This window comes from Sycon ciliatum, chromosome 8 (assembly GCF_964019385.1).
Source record: "Sycon ciliatum chromosome 8, ocSycCili1.1, whole genome shotgun sequence".
Classification (NCBI taxonomy): Eukaryota; Metazoa; Porifera; class Calcarea; order Leucosolenida; family Sycettidae; genus Sycon; species Sycon ciliatum.
This window is the reverse complement of record NC_088650.1, coordinates 12,804,480-12,823,308: the sequence shown is the minus strand read 5'-3', so window position 1 is coordinate 12,823,308 and position 18,829 is coordinate 12,804,480. Positions and strand designations below refer to the sequence as shown.

The 18,829-nt window shown below is 50.0% G+C and overlaps 1 protein-coding gene across 1 annotated transcript; it reads right to left on the bottom strand.

Moving 5' to 3' along the window:
- Nucleotides 1-4: 4 nt before the first annotated feature.
- On the bottom strand, nt 5-18,768 carry LOC135823499 (pumilio homolog 1-like). The gene is made up of 7 exons (XM_065336341.1): nt 18,369-18,768; nt 15,728-15,808; nt 9,152-12,349; nt 5,841-5,978; nt 4,541-4,788; nt 2,774-2,857; nt 5-2,553 (listed from the first exon to the last, which is right to left on the bottom strand). The coding sequence occupies exons 1-7, from the start codon at nt 18,528-18,530 to the stop codon at nt 2,307-2,309; spliced, it is 4,158 nt and encodes a 1,385-aa protein (XP_065192413.1). The 5' UTR covers nt 18,531-18,768; the 3' UTR covers nt 5-2,306.
- Between the last annotated feature and the right edge of the window lie 61 nt (nt 18,769-18,829).

Below are 18,829 nucleotides of genomic sequence, written 5' to 3'. Positions count from 1 at the left end.
CGGGTTGGGTGGATGAATTGTTGCGCTATTCCACTACGGAAGTTATTTGTACACGGATAATGGAATGGGGACAGGTGGTGGATATGAAACAGAGGCACAAGGCAAAAAAAGAATAACACACATAGACACACACACACACTGCAGCTACTATCATAATAAGAAAGCTTAGCAAGAAACGCGTAATAAATGCATGGTCAGTGGGGCCCCGGGTGACTGTGTTGTGGAGCACATCAATCCAAGCTATCAGTGGGAGTGGGATAAGGGAGAGATAAGAGGGGAAGCAGATGTACAGGTGGTGTAGCTTGAGGGGAAAGGAAACGAGAAAAAAAGCGGCTCTAACAGCACACACTTAATAAGACACACACGCATTTCACACACCTTCGTATACACAATGTACAAATGTACAAGCCATAGGGGGTTGTAAGCAGAAAAAACACACCAAGCGACAGACTGGAGATGGAGAGAGAGAGAGAGAGCAAACAGAGGCGGAGGCGAACAAGCAGCAGCACATGCGTACTACACACATACACAGGCTGGGGCCATCAGGCAAAACCGCCAGCCTAGCAAAGGATATGCATGCACACACACAGAACAAAACGGTTCACAGATGATACATGCACGCAGAACCGATGACTGCAATAGTGTCGGTTACGGGGCAAGACACTCAGCAAAGGCCATTGCCGAAAACAGGCCAGGAGAGCAGGAGACGAGACCCGGCTTGGAGAAGCGAAGATGGCCAAAGCGATACAACACCCAAGCAGGCAACAACCACATGATCAACAGCATCAGCTGAAAGACACAACGCAAGACGACAACGCAAGAACATGGAAAGAAGGCAGCAGCTCCACAGGCAAATCGAACCAGACCGGGGAAACGGCGGGAATCAAGAAGACCTGGGCGAAGAGCCAAACAGGAGTACCAGGAGCACAGACTCGCGAATACGGTGATCAATGGAGGCAACAGTGCACTGGGATAACATGATTGTGAAACTGTGGGCAATGAGCTGAGGAAAAATTACACGTGGGATAAGATAAGTGCAGTAAAGTATCAGCTGTCATCTACACTGGGAGAGAGAGAGAGGGGGTTATCTATAGTATACACATTAGTATGCATAAACACACACACACACACACACACACACACACACACACACACACACACACACACACACACACGAGTGCACTCGCGTGTGGTGTGCACACCCACTCACACCCACACCCACACACATACACACCAGTACATACAAGGCTGCGCACACACGGACACACAAGGTACATACATGTACATACATACATACATACATACAGATACACACACACGCATGTGGGCACACGTTGCTGTTCATGCACGGCCGCTTGCTACGCGACGCACACCGGTACACGCGTGCATTGGGACAGTCAGAGCACAGCGCCCACAGGCCAGGCCGAGCAAGAGAATCTACGCTGAGAGCCATGCATGGTGCCCTCAAAGGCTCATTTGACGGGCACAACGCAGAATACAAAACAGAGGAATGCAGCGGTGCAGTTACCAACTGAAAACTGGAAGCACACCGAAGACCAGTTGAGAAGGAGTTTCCTATACAAGCATAACACACAATGATGACACCGGGAGAGAGATGCATCGGCTGACGAGCGTCCGTGAGACCAAACGGACGAGGTGACACTAGCAATGTTCTAAGACATCTGCAGGCACGATGCAGCCAATAGAGCGCTACGGTGTGCTGCTAGCCGCCTGCCGGAAGGAACCAAAACCGGGGGCGAAGGAACCAAAACCGGGGGCGAAGGAACCAAAACCGGGGGCGAAGGAACCAAAACCGGGAGCGAAGGAACCAAAACCGGGAGCGAAGGAACCAAAACCGGGGGGCATCATACAACTGATTACTGTACAGAGGAAAGAAGTGTGCAAGATCATCAAGCGTGATGAGCGAAGGACAAAGACGGAACCTCCGCGCGCACGCCTGCTGTAAATCCAGCGGAGAGCAAGGCGGTGAGATATTTTGCCACATAACTACATGAACCGGGCGGGGATGGGACGATCGCGACGACAACTATGTACGACAATTTGTGCAGATTATTGACAGAGTGGTGGAGCACACGCAGCATACTGGTGGCATGCTGGTGACATGCTAAGAGATATGCGGCCACGGTGGAGCCAACACCATAGCACGGCTGCAGTTCAGGCTGTGGCAGCATTTCCTGGGATTATCACAGGACTGGCAGACAACAGCTAGCTGCAGATGAAAAAGATGGCATTGATGATGATGATGATGATGATAATGATGACGATGAGGCTGTACATACTCGCAGTTAGAGATTTCCCAGGTGCGACACCGGGGTCTCTGACGGAGATGGAGTCGCCGAGGAGCTGGTCGAACGCGGCAAGTACTTCTCAATCTTGGCCAGGATGTGCTTGCCGTACGTGTATTTACGCAGGTTGGCCATGTGCGGGCGGATCTTCAGCATCAGAGACTTGCGCTGCGCCACCTCCGCCATCTCAATCATCTTCTGCACAACGTAGTTGGCATACTGATCTTTCATCAGCGTGTACAGCAGGCTGTATCAGTGAGAGAAAAAGAGAACAGAGAAACAAGAGTGCCTTCATCACACTGTTCCAAACAAAAGCGCACCACCGGAAATCTCATTTCAAGTGCAATTTCGGCGCACAGTCACCATCCTATGAAAATCTGTTCAGTGAGTAATGCAATAAAAAAAATGGATATTTTGACGGAGTGCAACTGAGCCCGCGACTGTGTTTAGTAGTACTAAGCACTTACGCATCAGAACAGGCGCAGATCTCATCGACCAATCCCGAGCGCTCTTGCCGCGTGCAGTACGTCACGCACTTTTCAACCACGTTACTGCAAGCCGAGGGAGAACACAGACACAAGTGCATGCGCACAGGTACACCCACACATACAGATGTATTGCACAAACAAACACACACACATACACACACAGAAATTAGCACAGGCAACCAATCTGTCACTACGTTCAACGAAAGACTCCAGCAGTGCCAGTTCCACGAGGTGATGATCCAACACACATAACACCCCCCCCCCCCCCCCCCCCACACCCACACACACCCACACACGCACACACGCACAGACACACACACATAACACCCACCCACCCACACAGACACACACACAGACACACACACACATAACACCCACCCACCCACACACACACACACACACACACACACACACACACACACATAACACCCACCCACACACACATACAGACACACACACACACACACACACAGACACACACACAGACACACACACAGACACACACACATAACACCCACCCACCCACCCCCACACACACACACACACACACATAACATCCACCCACCCACACACATAACACACACACAACACACACATAACACACACAACACACACACACATAACACACACAACACACACACACATAACACACACAACACACACACACACAACACACAACACACACACACACCATACACACACACCACACACACACCACACACACACACACACACACACACACATATAATTATATAATAATTTCGCTCCTGCTCTTGTAGCAGTTGAGCACTCTTGCGTGGGGTAGTGCCTTTGCTGTTTGCGTTATGCAGAGCTCACTGACTTGTCAGTTTGAGCACTCTGGCAAGGTACGTTCGGGCCTGATTGGAAATTTTTATTTCCATTGCTATCAGGTTCGGCCTCATTTTCTCTGTGCTGCGCTGATGAGTTCAAAAAGAACGAAACAGCATGCTGTCCGCAGATTGAGTAATTAAAATATATACACACACACACACACACACACACCACACACACACCACACACACACCGCACACACACACACACCGCACACACACACACACACCGCACACACACACACACACACCGCACACACACACACACACACACCGCACACACACACCGCACACACCGCACACACACCGCACACACACCGCACACACACCGCACACACACCGCACACACACACCGCACACACACCGCACACACACCGCACACACACCGCACACACACCGCACACACACCGCACACACACCGCACACACACACACACACACACACACACACACACACACACACACACACAATACAATACAATAATGCCCATCCGGAGATAATGGCAGGTCCTGAAAGGACCGACAATGTTTCAGTCACGCGGACCAGAACTTCAAGTGGCGAGTGAGGTCCTGGCGACGGCGAAAATCTCGGCCGCAGTGGCACCTGAAATCCCGAGACACAGGTTTAGGCGGCTGGATGGTGTTGCAGGCCAGTCTCCACGCACGGCGGTCCTCGGCTAGGCTGTACCAGTCATTGATGTGGCATTCCTCTAGGTCAATCACGATGTTGCACACACACACACCATGTACCATGTACCATGTATACACCCGTCGCAAGAGAAGCACGCAAATCTGCAAATGCACTGGATGTGCACCCCCCCCCCCCCCCCCCCCCCCCCAAACACACACACACCGAGACAATGATCCAATACCCAAGAGACGCATGCCTCACATACCTGGCAAACTTGTGCTGACTGAGTTCGGGAATGTTGCCACGCAGGGCATCGACAATGTGGGTCTTGTCAATCTGGGCGCCACGCTCCAGGACATGCTGCACTACGTAGTTGCCATACTGATCCGTCACCAGGCGCACAACGTCCGCATGCAGCTCCTTCAGCAACGGCTCGGTCTGCTCCGGACTGCAGTGTTCCAGCATGCGCTGGATGACCCGGCAGCCGTACGGGTGCGTGGACAGCGGCAGCACCTAGCAACCCAAGAGCAGTGCACAACAAAAAAACAGGATTGGGAAATGATTTCCGAGGAAGCAAAATGAAATTAGACAGACGAACAGAACTGACTGCAGGCTCTTCACCAGCAACATTTCTGAAGTTTCCACGAGTACTTTCATTGCCTTCCCTTCAGGTGGATAGAGGGGCAGACCAGATAACAATTATTATTCTTATTATTGCAAGGTCCCTGGTTCGAGTCCCGGTGGTGTGACTGATGATTTTTTCTTTCTTTCATATCTGGCTTGCAAGTGTTGAGTTTCGGAGAGAAAAGAGCAGTACGTGGCATGTGGCCTCTGATTTCTTCTTGTTATTATTAGTTATATTATACGCACGTCCACGTTTACGTCAACAATAAGATAGCGCGTATGGAGATAACACTAGACAACAAATGTACACAGGCAACGATGCGTTGGTGTCCTACTTGTCACCCTTGGGCGTGAACGTGTTCTGTTTCTGTGTGCGAAGGGTTGGTTTCTTTGTGTGAATGCAGACAACTATGCTGACATCTTTGCACTTACACCACTTGTGCATAGTGATAGGACCTGTCACTTGGACATGTGATTAATGTCAATAGGGTTGACAATCAACAGTTTGAAGTGCAACACTTTTATATTTCTCACTGTGCCTCTTGCTAGAGAAGGCAATGAGGGTACTTGTAGAAACTTTCAGAAATGTTTGCTTGTGAAGAGCCAGAAGTTAGTTCCGTTCATCACTGAATCATCAGTCAAACGAGAACTGAAATGAGGGACAGTAACAAGCATTTGCAATCATGATTCAAGCTCAGAAACAAGCACATGTCTTTTGGCACTGTTGGACCCCAAGAAGCCAGTCATAGCCAGAACTTAGCTTCTCATGCAGTATCTAGGCACACCTCTAAAGGAATGAGATCAAAAGCACGTGCAACCAACGGGTAACACACGACAATGGACAACCATGCGGCGGCGGTTACTAAAGGGCAGTACGGGTAACACACGACAATGGACAACCATGCGGCGGCGGTTACTAAAGGGCAGTGCAGCCTGCCTACCTGATTGTGAAAGGCGTCGATGATGAACTGCAGAGAGGTCGACTGGACACACTCAATGCATTTCTGAACGACATGGTTGCCGTTTTGATCCTTGACGCACTTGAGCACATGGCTGTCCAGCTCCTTGATAAGTTGTTGCTACAACAACAGCAAGACAATAAGCAGATACACCGCCAGTATTACGGGACGGTGACAATTGTTCAGCCTACTAATCTCTAAGCAGCATAATACTATTAATAGAGAAAACCTCCAAAGAATTTTTTTCTTCGAAAATAGTATTGACATACTCAACAAGGAGGAGAGTTTGTTTCTGTCAAGTGTTACCGAATGTTCAATGAGGATTATCACAGACAGAACGACTTGTCCATATCTCTTGCCGAACTGTGTGAATACTCAAGGAGGTACACTATGTCGCCAAGTTCTCGTGGGTCCGGTGAAAGAAACCTCGACATTTGCAGAGCTATTCGATGTGGTGTCACTATAGAGCTTTTGCGCGTTGTACAGATGTACGAAGTTCAGTACTAGGGCGTAGGTGTGTACAGACCCGGTTGGGTGTTCATTGTGTGCTATGCATGCGCATTTGACCAATTTTAGCCTCATAATCAATGACAAACAATCCCTTTTCCAGCTTCTTCACTTTGTTTAGAACTAATAGGGAGGTTCCGGAGTACGATTTTTCGTGCCAAAATCCGTAGAGGCTCTACGGATTTTTTATACGTCGTTTTCGAGCAGTGAAATGTTCCGGAGTACGGAACTTATGTATTTGCCGCCATTGCCTAGGTTACGATCGCAAACACGTCACATTCCCGCGCTATGCCTTTATCCTTTGAAAATTTGTACTGAAATCAAAACTTCCCGCGAAAAATCGATGTTTCTCGTACCAAATTTGTACGCGAAAAATCGTTCTGATCGCGATGACGCAAAATCTCCATAGGAAACATGGTTCGTATGAAAGCCAGTCCACGCGGATTCTCCGAGCCGAAAATCGTATGGAGCACCCCTGGAAAAAATCCGTAGCGCCCATACGGATTTTGGCACGGAAAATCGTACCCCGGAACCTCTCTAATGACTAGCTAGATCTTTGTCAGAAAAGGTTTTCGTTTGAAAAGCCTTCAGGGCCTATTTCTTAGTGGAAATAGCAGAAAACACAATAGGGTCCTGCACATTCAACACCCATTAGGTTCTACGGGATTCTACGGGATTTCGTGCATCTGTACAACGCGCAAAAGGCTCATTGGTTGCTGGGTATGTTGGCGATATTGCACATAACTCCGTAGCAGAACGGTGCTCGTTTTATGCCTCAACATGCCAAGTCATTCCAATTCAGATAATGCCGGATGGCTCCGTTATAGGATATCAAGTACTTTTTTCAGTTGTTTTTTAGGACACTTCGTATCCTTCCAGTTAGTGGATCTCGGATGTTGGATACCTCGGCTTTTTAGAAAGTATAGATTTTTATGTCCCTGGGAGATACCCTACTACTGTACAGGCAGAAAATTTCGTCGGTCAATAATTTCGTCCAACTCCAAAGAAAGGGAGTTCGTCCAGTTGAAAATTTCGTCCATGGATCATAAGAGTGTATTGAAAAGCTGGACAAATCGACATTAGTCTGGCATTTAATTTAGTCCAAAAGCTTCGTGGACGAAAAAGACGAAATTAAATTCCAGACGAATATTTCTGCTTATACAGTTTACTGAAGTTTCACAGTACGTAAACAGGCAAGGCCACAGCAATTCCTGGAAGCAAGAGCACAGTAAAACCTGGTTTAAGCGACCACCCCACGCTGCAAGCAAAAGCGGTCGTTAAAGCAAGGTGGTCTTTAGAACCAGGTCCCACAGTGTCTGCGTAGAACGGTCGGTGCATGGAAGAACGGTCGTTGAGAGCAGGTGGTCGCTAAGCCCAGAGGTCGCTTGCACCAGGTTTTACTGTACATGAAACTCAGAGTGTGCAGCTTTGATGGGTTGGCGGCACGGCGAAATTCTGTGATGTAGTTAGTGTGCACAAGCAGGACTCAAGCAGGTCTCTTGCTGCACACCTACAGCTAAGTTGTATGCACTACGCCACTTCCCGCTTCAGATCTGCACCACATTATGAAGTAATCACGGAATTCCGCCGTGACAGACACTCATAGTAGAAAAAAGCCCCACGCTGCACACTCTGGGTTTTAAGTACAGTAAAATCTGTGACTAACGACCACCCCTTGGGACCAGAGAAAGCGGTTTTTAGTAGCAGGTGGTCCTCAGTTAGAGGTTTGCACCGCACAACCATAATGTGAGACCGTCCGTGCTTGGCGACGTGTTCTGTAGTACCAGGCTGGTCGCTAGTCACGGTGGTCTTTAGTTACAGGTTTTACTGTAGTACCAGGCTGGTCGCTAGTCACGGTGGTCTTTAGTTACAGGTTTTACCGTAGTACCAGGCTGGTCGCTAGTCACGGTGGTCTTTAGTTACAGGCTTTACTGTAGTACCAGGCTGGTCGCTAGTCACGGTGGTCTTTAGTTACAGGTTTTACTGTAGTACCAGGCTGGTCGCTAGTCACGGTGGTCTTTAGTTACAGGCTTTACTGTAGTACCAGGCTGGTCGCTAGTCACGGTGGTCTTTAGTTACAGGTTTTACTGTAGTACCAGGCTGGTCGCTAGTCACGGTGGTCTTTAGTTACAGGCTTTACTGTAGTACCAGGCTGGTCGCTAGTCACGGTGGTCTTTAGTTACAGGTTTTACTGTAGTACCAGGCTGGTCGCTAGTCACGGTGGTCTTTAGTTACAGGCTTTACTGTAGTACCAGGCTGGTCGCTAGTCACGGTGGTCTTTAGTTACAGGTTTTACTGTAGTACCAGGCTGATCGCTAGTCACGGTGGTCTTTAGTTACAGGCTTTACTGTAGTACCAGGCTGGTCGCTAGTCACGGTGGTCTTTAGTTACAGGTTTTACTGTAGTACCAGGCTGGCCGCTAGTCACGGTGGTCTTTAGTTACAGGCTTTACTGTAGTACCAGGCTGGTCGCTAGTCACGGTGGTCTTTAGTTACAGGTTTTACTGTAGTACCAGGCTGGTCGCTAGTCACGGTGGTCTTTAGTTACAGGCTTTACTGTAGTACCAGGCTGGTCGCTAGTCACGGTGGTCTTTAGTTACAGGTTTTACTGTAGTACCAGGCTGGTCGCTAGTCACGGTGGTCTTTAGTTACAGGTTTTACTGTAGTACCAGGCTGGTCGCTAGTCACGGTGGTCTTTAGTTACAGGCTTTACTGCACATGTACTCTTGCTGAAAGGTATTGCCAATTTGCCAGGCATCCTGGTTCTTTTGCTCTGCCCTCGCTTACCTGCTGCTCGTGTGTGATGGTCTCCAGTGCTTTTTGGATTACACGACAGCCATACATCTGCAGAGCCAGCTGCAGCACTCGTCCCTGGATGTTCTCCACCAGGGCCTGCTTCTGTGCTTCGGAGCCGAACTCGAAGAACTTCTGAATCACGTAGTTTCCAAACACGTCGGTCATCAGCTGGTACGACGACGGGATGATCTCGCCAAACACGGCGTCCTTCTCGCTCTGCGCGGCGTGCTCGAGTTTTTGCTGAATGAAGCGGGAGCCGTGCTGATCCTGGGAGAACTCCACAATGTGACCGATGATCTCGCGCAGCGATAGCTGCTGGAAGCGCGAGTTTCGGAAGTCCTCGAGCAGCCGACTGCGATTGGATCCGTCCTTGGCGGAGCGCCGGCCTCCCATGAACATACCGCCCGGTGCGTAAGCTCCGCCGGACAGTGAAGGCGACGAGGCGCCGCTCGGCCGGTGTTTCTTGTCCATGGAGCTAGCCGACGATCCTGCCCCGCCGCTGCCAGTGCGTGCCGCCGCTGTCAAGCCGGGCAGTGGCTGCGGCATGCCTTGCTGACCGCCCATCAGTGGCTGCATGCCCGCAGCAGCGCGCTTCAGGTAGTCCTCGTGGGTGAAGAGCTGCTGATGATGCGGTGGCTGCTGTGGCATGCCCAGGGCTGCCAGGCGACTGCTATCCAGCCCAAGGCCGGCAGGGTTGGCAAGATTTCCCAGACCGAGACCAAGCTGCGCAGCCGAATTTGCAACTAGGGCGTTGGTAGCTGCCTGCAGATACACATTAGCAGCCATTGCTGTCTGCTGTTGTTGCTGTCCCGGCAGATGGCCCTGCTGCAGTTGGCCAGGTGGCCCCGCTGCACCCTGTAGTGCAAACAACTGTGGCTGGAGCGCTGGGTTGAGCATCGCCCCGCCGCCAGGAGTACCAGCATTCGGTAGATATAGCTGTGGTGCAGCAGCGCCATGCATAAAGCGCAATGGTTGCTGTTGCTGCTGTTGTTGCTGCAAGGTCATGGCAGCGGCAAGGTTCAGCGAAGACTGCGGGTTCAACATCATATTCTGACCAGCCTGGAGTTGGGGCTGCTGGGCTTGTTGCTGTGGCTGTTGTTGCTGCTGCTGCTGCTGCGGCGGCTGTGCTTGCTGCTGCTGTGGCTGCTGCTGTTGTGGTTGCTGCTGCTGCTGTTGTTGTGCTTGCTGCTGTTGTTGCTGCTGTTGTTGCATAGCATCGCCATAGTACTGAGTACCTGTTGGTTTAGAATTCGCTGCCCCGGGAAGAGTGGGATAGGCGGCCGTGTTGGGAATGGATGATGGTGGGACTCCGACCATGCCTGCTGCTCCTGGGACCAACGGCTGTTGATTCTGTTGTTGCTGCTGCTGCTGCTGTTGTAGATAGGCCGGATTTATAGCGCCCCAAGGAAGCTGATAGCCAGCCCCTAGTTGCTGGGGCAACATATGATTTCCGGCGGCGGCAGCTGCTGCCAGCATGGCGGAAAAGGCTTCTTGGGTTCCACCTGCCTGACCTGGGTTTGGTAAATAGAATGGAGCGGCAGGATTGTATGCTTGCTGAAGTTGCTGTTGCTGTTGAAGTGCATGGAGGGCCTGATTAACCTGTTGCTGCTGAGCTTGCGATTGTAATTGTTGCTGCTGCTGCTGTGGTTGTTGTTGCTGCTGCTGTTGGTGCTGGGGCGATGACTGAGCATGCACCTGTGCTTGCTGCTGAGGAGGTTGTTGCTGCTGTTGTTGAAGCGGTTGTTGTTGCTGCTGAACACCTTGAGACTGCTGCTGTTGTTGCTGTTGCTGCTGCTGTTGTTGCTGCTGCTGTTGAGCCATTGCAAGGAAAAGCTGCTGTTGCTGTTGCTGCTGGGCAACGGACTGGAGGAGGAATGGCGGCAAAACTTGTGGCGGCAATGAGAAAGGGTGTGGAGGCATTTGCATGTGCTGCTGATGAGCAGGCTGCTGCTGCTGCATGTGGGGAGGCAAATGTTGACCTTGCTGCTGCTGTTGCATAGCATGCATAGCAGACGGGTCCAGTACTTGCTGGTACTGGGGCATATTGCCAAACTGTGGCAGTGCAACTTGGGGACCGGCTTCCGCGCCACTGCCAGCAGTGTCCACCGCTGGTGCAACTCCAGCAGAAGAACTAGGAGCAGATGGTATGCTGCCTGGTGTTGCTGCCGTCTCCACGGGAGCTTGTCCTGAAGACGGTGCCGATGAGGGCTTTCCGGTAGCACTGGAAGCCGCCGCTGCGGACGAAGAGCTTTTCCTCGACCTTTGAGGAGAAGCGGGCACCACGACCACAGTGGCAGGAACTGGAGCACTTGCAAGGCTGCTGGCATCGCGTACTTTGACGTCAGTGCCAGACAGTGTGCGCTGCACGACCGCATCTTGCACAGCAGCGCCGACGCCAACGCCGCCACCGGCCTTCTGCGCTTCCACACGTGCCGAGCGCTGAGAGCCGGCAGCCGGGAGAGGTGCGCTGGACTCGGCATCACCTTTAGCGATGGTTGCTGCAGCCATGTCCGACGCAATGGGAAGTGCACTGTCTGAAAAGCTGCGCGAGAGCAGCTCTGCATCGGCTTCTTCTGGCACAGCTGCTGCTGCTACCGACCCCACCGTGACCGTATCAGAAATCAAGCTGGCATCGCCAGCACCGATAACTCCAACCGGGCTGGTACTGCTGCCTTCGGCGAAAGCATTCTCAGCAGACTGGCCAGGTGGGAAGTTTGTACGCCCAATGACGCGCTGGTAGAAGGCCGCAGGGTCAGAATCAGGAAACGTGTTGGACGAATCCAGCAAGCGTTCGACCATCGAAATGTGAGCCGTGCTCGAATCGGACTGGCGCGGCGAAACGAAAGAAGACAGGCCGTCCGGCGAGAAAGAGGCGGCTGCCGGTTGTGCAGCTGCTGCAGCCGACGCTGCCGGCCTGCTACTGGTGCTGCTACTGGTACTGGCGCCAGCAACACCGGCGCCCCCGCCACTGCTGCTGCCCGTTTCCGCCTGCATGGACTGGGACGGGGGGTGCGGGTGCTGGTGCTGCAGCGGCAGCCAGGCGCTGTCGTTGCCGCCCAGGCCCCATTTCGACGTGAAGACGCTCTCGAGAGGGCCAGCGGTGGCACCCTGAGGCCCTGCAGGACGTTCCGTGGGGGCGGCGGGAGTCGGCCCATCTGCAGGCTCCCATATCTGGCGACCAGGGATGATCTGAACAGACATGAAGCAAAGACACGATAAACATCATAAGTTTCAAAGAACATTAGAAAAATGTCACGGTTCGCGTCAGACTCGGTTTATCTATATAGAGGCCGAGTTTTCCACATCCGTAGGAACGCCACCACCCTTCAAGCTATGCAATTATTAGAGCAAAGAAGAAAACTTGCGGCATCCAGACCTTCGTGTAAGAAACATCCAGGAGAGTGAACAATCACTCTCGCTATCCTCTCAAGGAGAGTGGTGGGAAAGCAGTCCCCCCCCCCCCCCAAAAAAAAATAGCTCGCCTTATTTATCCAAGGCGAGCACAATATGGGTTTTTCAACATCTTGCCATACCCCAATCGGATTCAATACCCTGCTAAATTCTTTCTGGACAATTACCGTACGCACTACAAATGGAAGCTGTTCAAACCACAACTTTAGTTTCCCTTCATCAATTTTGACAATGAATCGCAAGCATTCTGGAAAGCTATTGGCAAGAGGAACACACCAGTGGGCTTTTCACCAGCTAGAGTGCTACTGCAGTGGCACTATACTATCTATCTATAGGGGAGTATAGCCCTGGGAAGAGACGCGCAACGGGAAATTGAGGCAATTCGCTAAGATCCATAGTATTTTTGTAGCATTCATCGTAGAGCGCTCCTCTCTTTTGTAGCTGTCCGCTAAAGACCTCTGCCTGACGTCAAACAGGTCTATGCATGCCCGGACTGTCACGCAACAGAGGGAAATCCTTCATGTCAAAAATAATAATATTATTATGATTAAATAACCGACGAGGAGACAACAGTCGTAAAATAGCAATGAAAAATATCAATTGTGCACTCATAACCATGTATAAACAATTAAAATGAAACAATTCCAGAACGTTTTCGTGTGACCATCATCAGTGGAACATCGTCACATAGTAAGAATCACTAAAACAACCAGTTATATAGCTAGAGTAATATGAAAAGAAGCGTGAGAATGCAGCACAGCTAGCGGTTATGCATAACGCGTGTAGTGTGAACCTTTGCAGTGTATCTGAGAATGGTAGCAGTAGATGAATGTGGCAGCTGTGAGTGCGTGTGAACAAAAACTGGTGAGTGCGTATTATTTAAAAAGTGTGAGTGCTACAACATTTTCTTTTTGCTTGCATAGAACAGGGTCACGTGTGCGAATATATACAGCTTCCAACACCTGCAACTGCTTAAAGAAACGCGCGCGACAAATAACACTAAACCAGGAATCGGATACAACACCGGACTCAACAGTAGCGCAACACATGAATCTGATGTCACTCTTGACGACAACAACACGGCATGGGAGACCACCGGACGATCGTTCGTTAACAAACCCGACGGCGGTAACGGAAAGATCACCAGGAGAACGAAATGAAAATGGAGGAAAAACGAATCTGAGGAGAAGCCAGAGACTAGCGGAGACACGACTGAGAAAAATGGAGAAGGCGGAACCAGTAGTGGCAGGTGAAAGTACGGGCGCGGCAGTGAACACGTCAAGGAGAAAGAAGCGATGGCATGAGGAGATGGAGATGGAGGATGATGATGGGGATGAACAGGATGGTCAGGAGGAAAGCAAGGGTGAGCAGGAACAGGAAGTGGAGGATGAGAGTGATACGGACGAGGAGGAGTTCGACATCGGCAAGAGCAAGTCTGCCATCTACAAGCATTTGGTGTCCAGTCCGGATTGTCGTAAGTTGTTTGACGATTCCTGGTTTAGTGTTATTTGTCGCGCGCGTTTCTTTAAGCAGTTGCAGGTGTTGGAAGCTGTATATATTCGCACATGTGACCCTGTTCTATGCAAGCAAAAAGAAAATGTTGTAGCACTCACACTTTTTAAATAATACGCACTCACCAGTTTTTGTTCACACGCACTCACAGCTGCCACATTCATCTACTGCTACCATTCTCAGATACACTGCAAAGGTTCACACTACACGCGTTATGCATAACCGCTAGCTGTGCTGCATTCTCACGCTTCTTTTCATATTACTCTAGCTATATAACTGGTTGTTTTAGTGATTCTTACTATGTGACGATGTTCCACTGATGATGGTCACACGAAAACGTTCTGGAATTGTTTCATTTTAATTGTTTATACATGAGTGCACAATTGATATTTTTCATTGCTATTATTATGATTGCCACCCAATTGCGGAAGTGAAAATTTGCAATGGGACGTAAAATACCTTGCGAGTGCCGTAACTCCACTATTTAACCTTGGATCGACTTCAGATGTGTTGGAGCCGACAGCTGAGAACTTTCTAATGCGAATAGACCTTTCGATTACTCAATTCCGTTCAGGGAAAGCCGAGTTACAAAATATTTGAGTGTTTGCAGAATGCACATAGTGATGCGGATGCGCTCGAAATTCTCAAGGCGTGCGAGGAAAAGTGCGCCCAAAATGAAAACAAAGAGAGCGAAGGCGCGCGAGAGCGATCGCTCTCCTTTTACCAGATGGCCTGGGCATCGCCTTAGTTGCTAACATAAATGCCTAAATATATGAGAGGTATAGAGCGCAATGCCCGCTACTTTTTGTAGCTTGAGCACTCTGGCGCTAGAGCGACGAGCTATCTTATTAATAGCTGTGGTGCCTCCTTTGCACCATCGCTGGTAGCTTGGCCTACTTAGCTCGTAGCTGTACTGATGAGGCCTTTCTGGCCGAAACAGCTTGCTGTCTACAGCATTGAGAGGTATATTATACATAAACCCACAAGTTAACTTATAGCTGAGAATTACGGATGTGTGTGTGTGTGTGTGTGTGTGTGTGTGTGTGTGTGTGCGTGTGTGTGTGTGTGTGTGTGTGTGTGTGTGTGTGTGTGTGTGTGTGTGTGTGTGTGTGTGTGTGTGTGTGTAGAAGGGATTCACTTGCTAGAAAAAGTCACTTCAAATTGCTGTATGGTGTAGACCAGGCTGAATAGTGACGGTCAATTCTTCAGCCTTGCAAGCTCTTGAATGGTGCAATCCCAGCACAAGTTGCTATGGCTTCTGCCGTAGCATTGCTATCATCGCCTCCGGCGATGGGCGTCAAAAGTTCAAGGTCAAGGTGTGTGTGTGTGTGTGTGTGTGTGTGTGTGTGTGTGTGTGTGTGTGTGTGTGTGTGTGTGTGTGTGTGTGTGAGTGTGTGTGTGTGTGAGAGAGAGAGAGAGAGAGAGAGAGAGAGAGAGAGAGAGAGAGAGAGAGAGAGAGAGAGAGAGAGAGAGAGAGAGAGAGAGAGAGAGAGAGAGAGAGAGAGAGAGAGAGAGAGAGAGAGAGAGAGAGAGAGAGAGAGAGAGAGAGAGAGAGAGAGAAGAGAGAGAGAGATGAGGCAGAAACATGGAGTGAAGCTAAGAAAAGAACCTTTGAAGTAGACATAACATAGAACAATAGCCCACCTCTGCAAAGCTGCTAGAATGTGCCGCGGCATCGTCATCTAGAGAAATGCTACTGAGTGAGTCGATGGTCTCCTTTCCAATCTGCAGAGCAGCACAAATCAGGTACAACAATATTCATCATGGCTAGTGAAACGCTGTCCCCAAATAATACGTGTAATTTCTCTTTGTCACACGTCCAGTACATGTGGCAAATGTGCATGCACTCAATGCCGAAGCTACGCTTCAAATTCAGAACCAGGTACACCAAACTGGCTTGGATAGTTGTAAGGCTGATTGGATTGCAATCAATGAGTCCACTACTTCTACTTCTGTTTCTGCTGTTGGTGCTGGTGCTGCTGCAGTAGCAGCAGTGGGGGTTCCCGGTCCTCAGTCCCGGAAGTAGCCACATCGGCTTGGGGCAAATGAGCATGTCCTTCGACCAGTGCTTGATAGACCGAATAGCACGCGAGATCTGATGTTGAAAACTGGAACGGAACGCACGTGGAGGTCGTTCCGCAAACGTTATAGGGAGCCCCTGAAACGCTGTCTCCGAAGCGAAAGGACTTGATTGAGAATATCGCATCATTGGCGGAGAAACAGGAGTACGATCTTGATACTCATTAGAAATGTATTCGAAAGGTGCAAGTGCTCGCTAGTAGCCGTTAGCCAGTGCATACCTTAGCCGTCTAGCATGAAAAGATTGCGAATGGCAACCTGACAACTTGGGAGGATGCCACGCGTGGCCGTCGGTTCGGGCACTCAGTCCACAATGTGCAGAATGTGGAGCAACTTCTCCTGCAAACGGGCATGGCTGCCTCTGCAACTATGAGTAAGCTACATGTGGCATTGAAGAATTTGAAGCTCGGCAAGGCTGCTGGCCACTCAGGGATATTGCCAGAGACATAAGTGTTTGGTAGCGACGGTGTAGTGCAGAGGCGTCATCCACTCACTCACTCATTATGAAGATTTGGTCCTGGCATGCAGCATATCACATGCGGCCAGCAGACAGCCGGCTGCCCTCCTCCCAGTATCGTTGTGGCAACTTGGGTTGCTCCTCAGTAGGTTTGAAATGCAACCAACTCTAGTTTGCTATTGTCAAATGACGGGCAAGATCAAGGTAAAGGTAAAGGTTAACTGTGTGTGTGTGTGTATGTGTGTGTGCGCGTGCGTATGTGTATGTGTGTGCGTGCATGTGTGTGTGTGTGTGTGTGTGTGTGTGTGTGTGTGTGTGTGTGTGTGTGTGTGTGTGTGTGTGCGTGTGTGCATGTGTGTGTGTGTATGTGTGTATGTGTGTGTGTGTGTGTGTGTGTGTGTGTGTGTGTGTGTGTGTGTGTGTGTGTGTGTGTGTGTGTGTGTGTGTGTGTGTGTGTGTGTGTGTGTGTGTGCGTATGTGTGTGTGCGCGTACTAAAGCTGCCATATAAAATGAACTGCAACAAGGCACAAAGCAGCTGAGAAAGGACGGAAAGACGTAAAACACTGACCAATGATACAACTCCACAACCCCAACTGCCACGATGAGAACAGCACACATCAACGTGTATTATGAAGTACGGATTACTTCAAGTGATAACTACAGAGAGCAGACATTATTCCCCGTCACCCACAGGGCTCTGCTGACAACTTCGCGCCTGAAGAATCGCACCCAAAATCATGCTACGGCACATACACATCAAGTACACGTTCAACATCTCTAACATCACGGATATCACCAGCTACGAATGGCAATACTTTGCTACTGCCTGCGGCATGATGTACAACTACATGTGCGAGAGCAGAACTAGGTATGTTCAACGAGGGTTCGCACGTAACAGCATTGTTGCACCCATGCCAGCCACATGTATCTCGCCCAGCACCACGGCCGATCATACTGGCGCATGACAATGCACGCTACACACAGTCCCGAATGTAGCATGCTACGCTGCGCTCGCGCAGATGTGAAAAAGGGCGGCGGGACTTCGAAGATATCTTCCCCGTTATGTTCCCGTCCGCACTTCGAAATAGAAATGATCCTGAGTCCTGATCTTGTTGGAATTCTGAATCAAATCCAAACTGATCATTCACCATTGCGCAATCCATGCAATGGAGCGCTAAGATATCACCTGCGTGAGTCTCACAAACGCAGCCGATCGTACTTCTGTCCGGCACAAGCCTCAAGGCAAGTGCGGTAGGTTTGCGGCTACATCATCCACCAGCACAACCACACCTACAGTGCTTACTGCCAGATCCGGTATACCAACAACCCCAGCACTATGGCAGTCCCATGGACACAGCAATGCTCTACTTGTCTATCAAAGCCATACTGGTGATCCGGTGTCAAGTCCGCACGGGGCAAAAGCACACACGATGTATGACACTTGGCCACATCGTATTACAATATCCGCTGTCTCTCCTGGACGCAGGGAATGGCTGTTTGTCGCTAAATTGACGTAATCTAATCTCCAAACGACAATATACGCGTAGGCTAGCCTGCCCGAGTGCTACATTTCTCCACTGGTCCGAAGGCACGACCATTCTTCATCAAACATTCTCATTACAATAACTGTGAGATCACTAGACCCTCTCCGTCATCATCCCATACAATTTATTATTCTACGATAGGAAAACAAACTACAACTTTTGCAATTTGCTACGCCTCGCAAAAAAAACAATCGTGTAACTTACTGCTCCCTCTTGCCATGGTGCTTCTGCTTCGGTCAATCTTGACCGGTAGTCTGCCCCGCGATGTTGGGAAAATAAGCGATACTCCTCCCCACCAGTGACACTTCTATTTTCTTGATACAGGCCATTATTATTAGAATTCGCACTCTGCTGTCCTTTCATCATTGCTGCAAGCTCTTCGGAGATGACCACCACCTCTGAATCGATTTTTCACAAAATACTACAGTACTGTTAGCCCAATTTCATATCCATCACACCAACATCAGCAGCCTGGCCGAAGGCCATAAGGCATAACAGGCATTGAGAAATGACTGCCAAGAGTTCAATAATGAATAAGAATTTGAGAGGCGGTACTAGCCGTGGAAACTGACCAACTATTTTTTCTCTTGCCTTGGGACACACGGAAAATTTTCTTGCCATCGATAATAATTCACGCATTTGTCGGGCGCGCGCTCGCGAGCTAG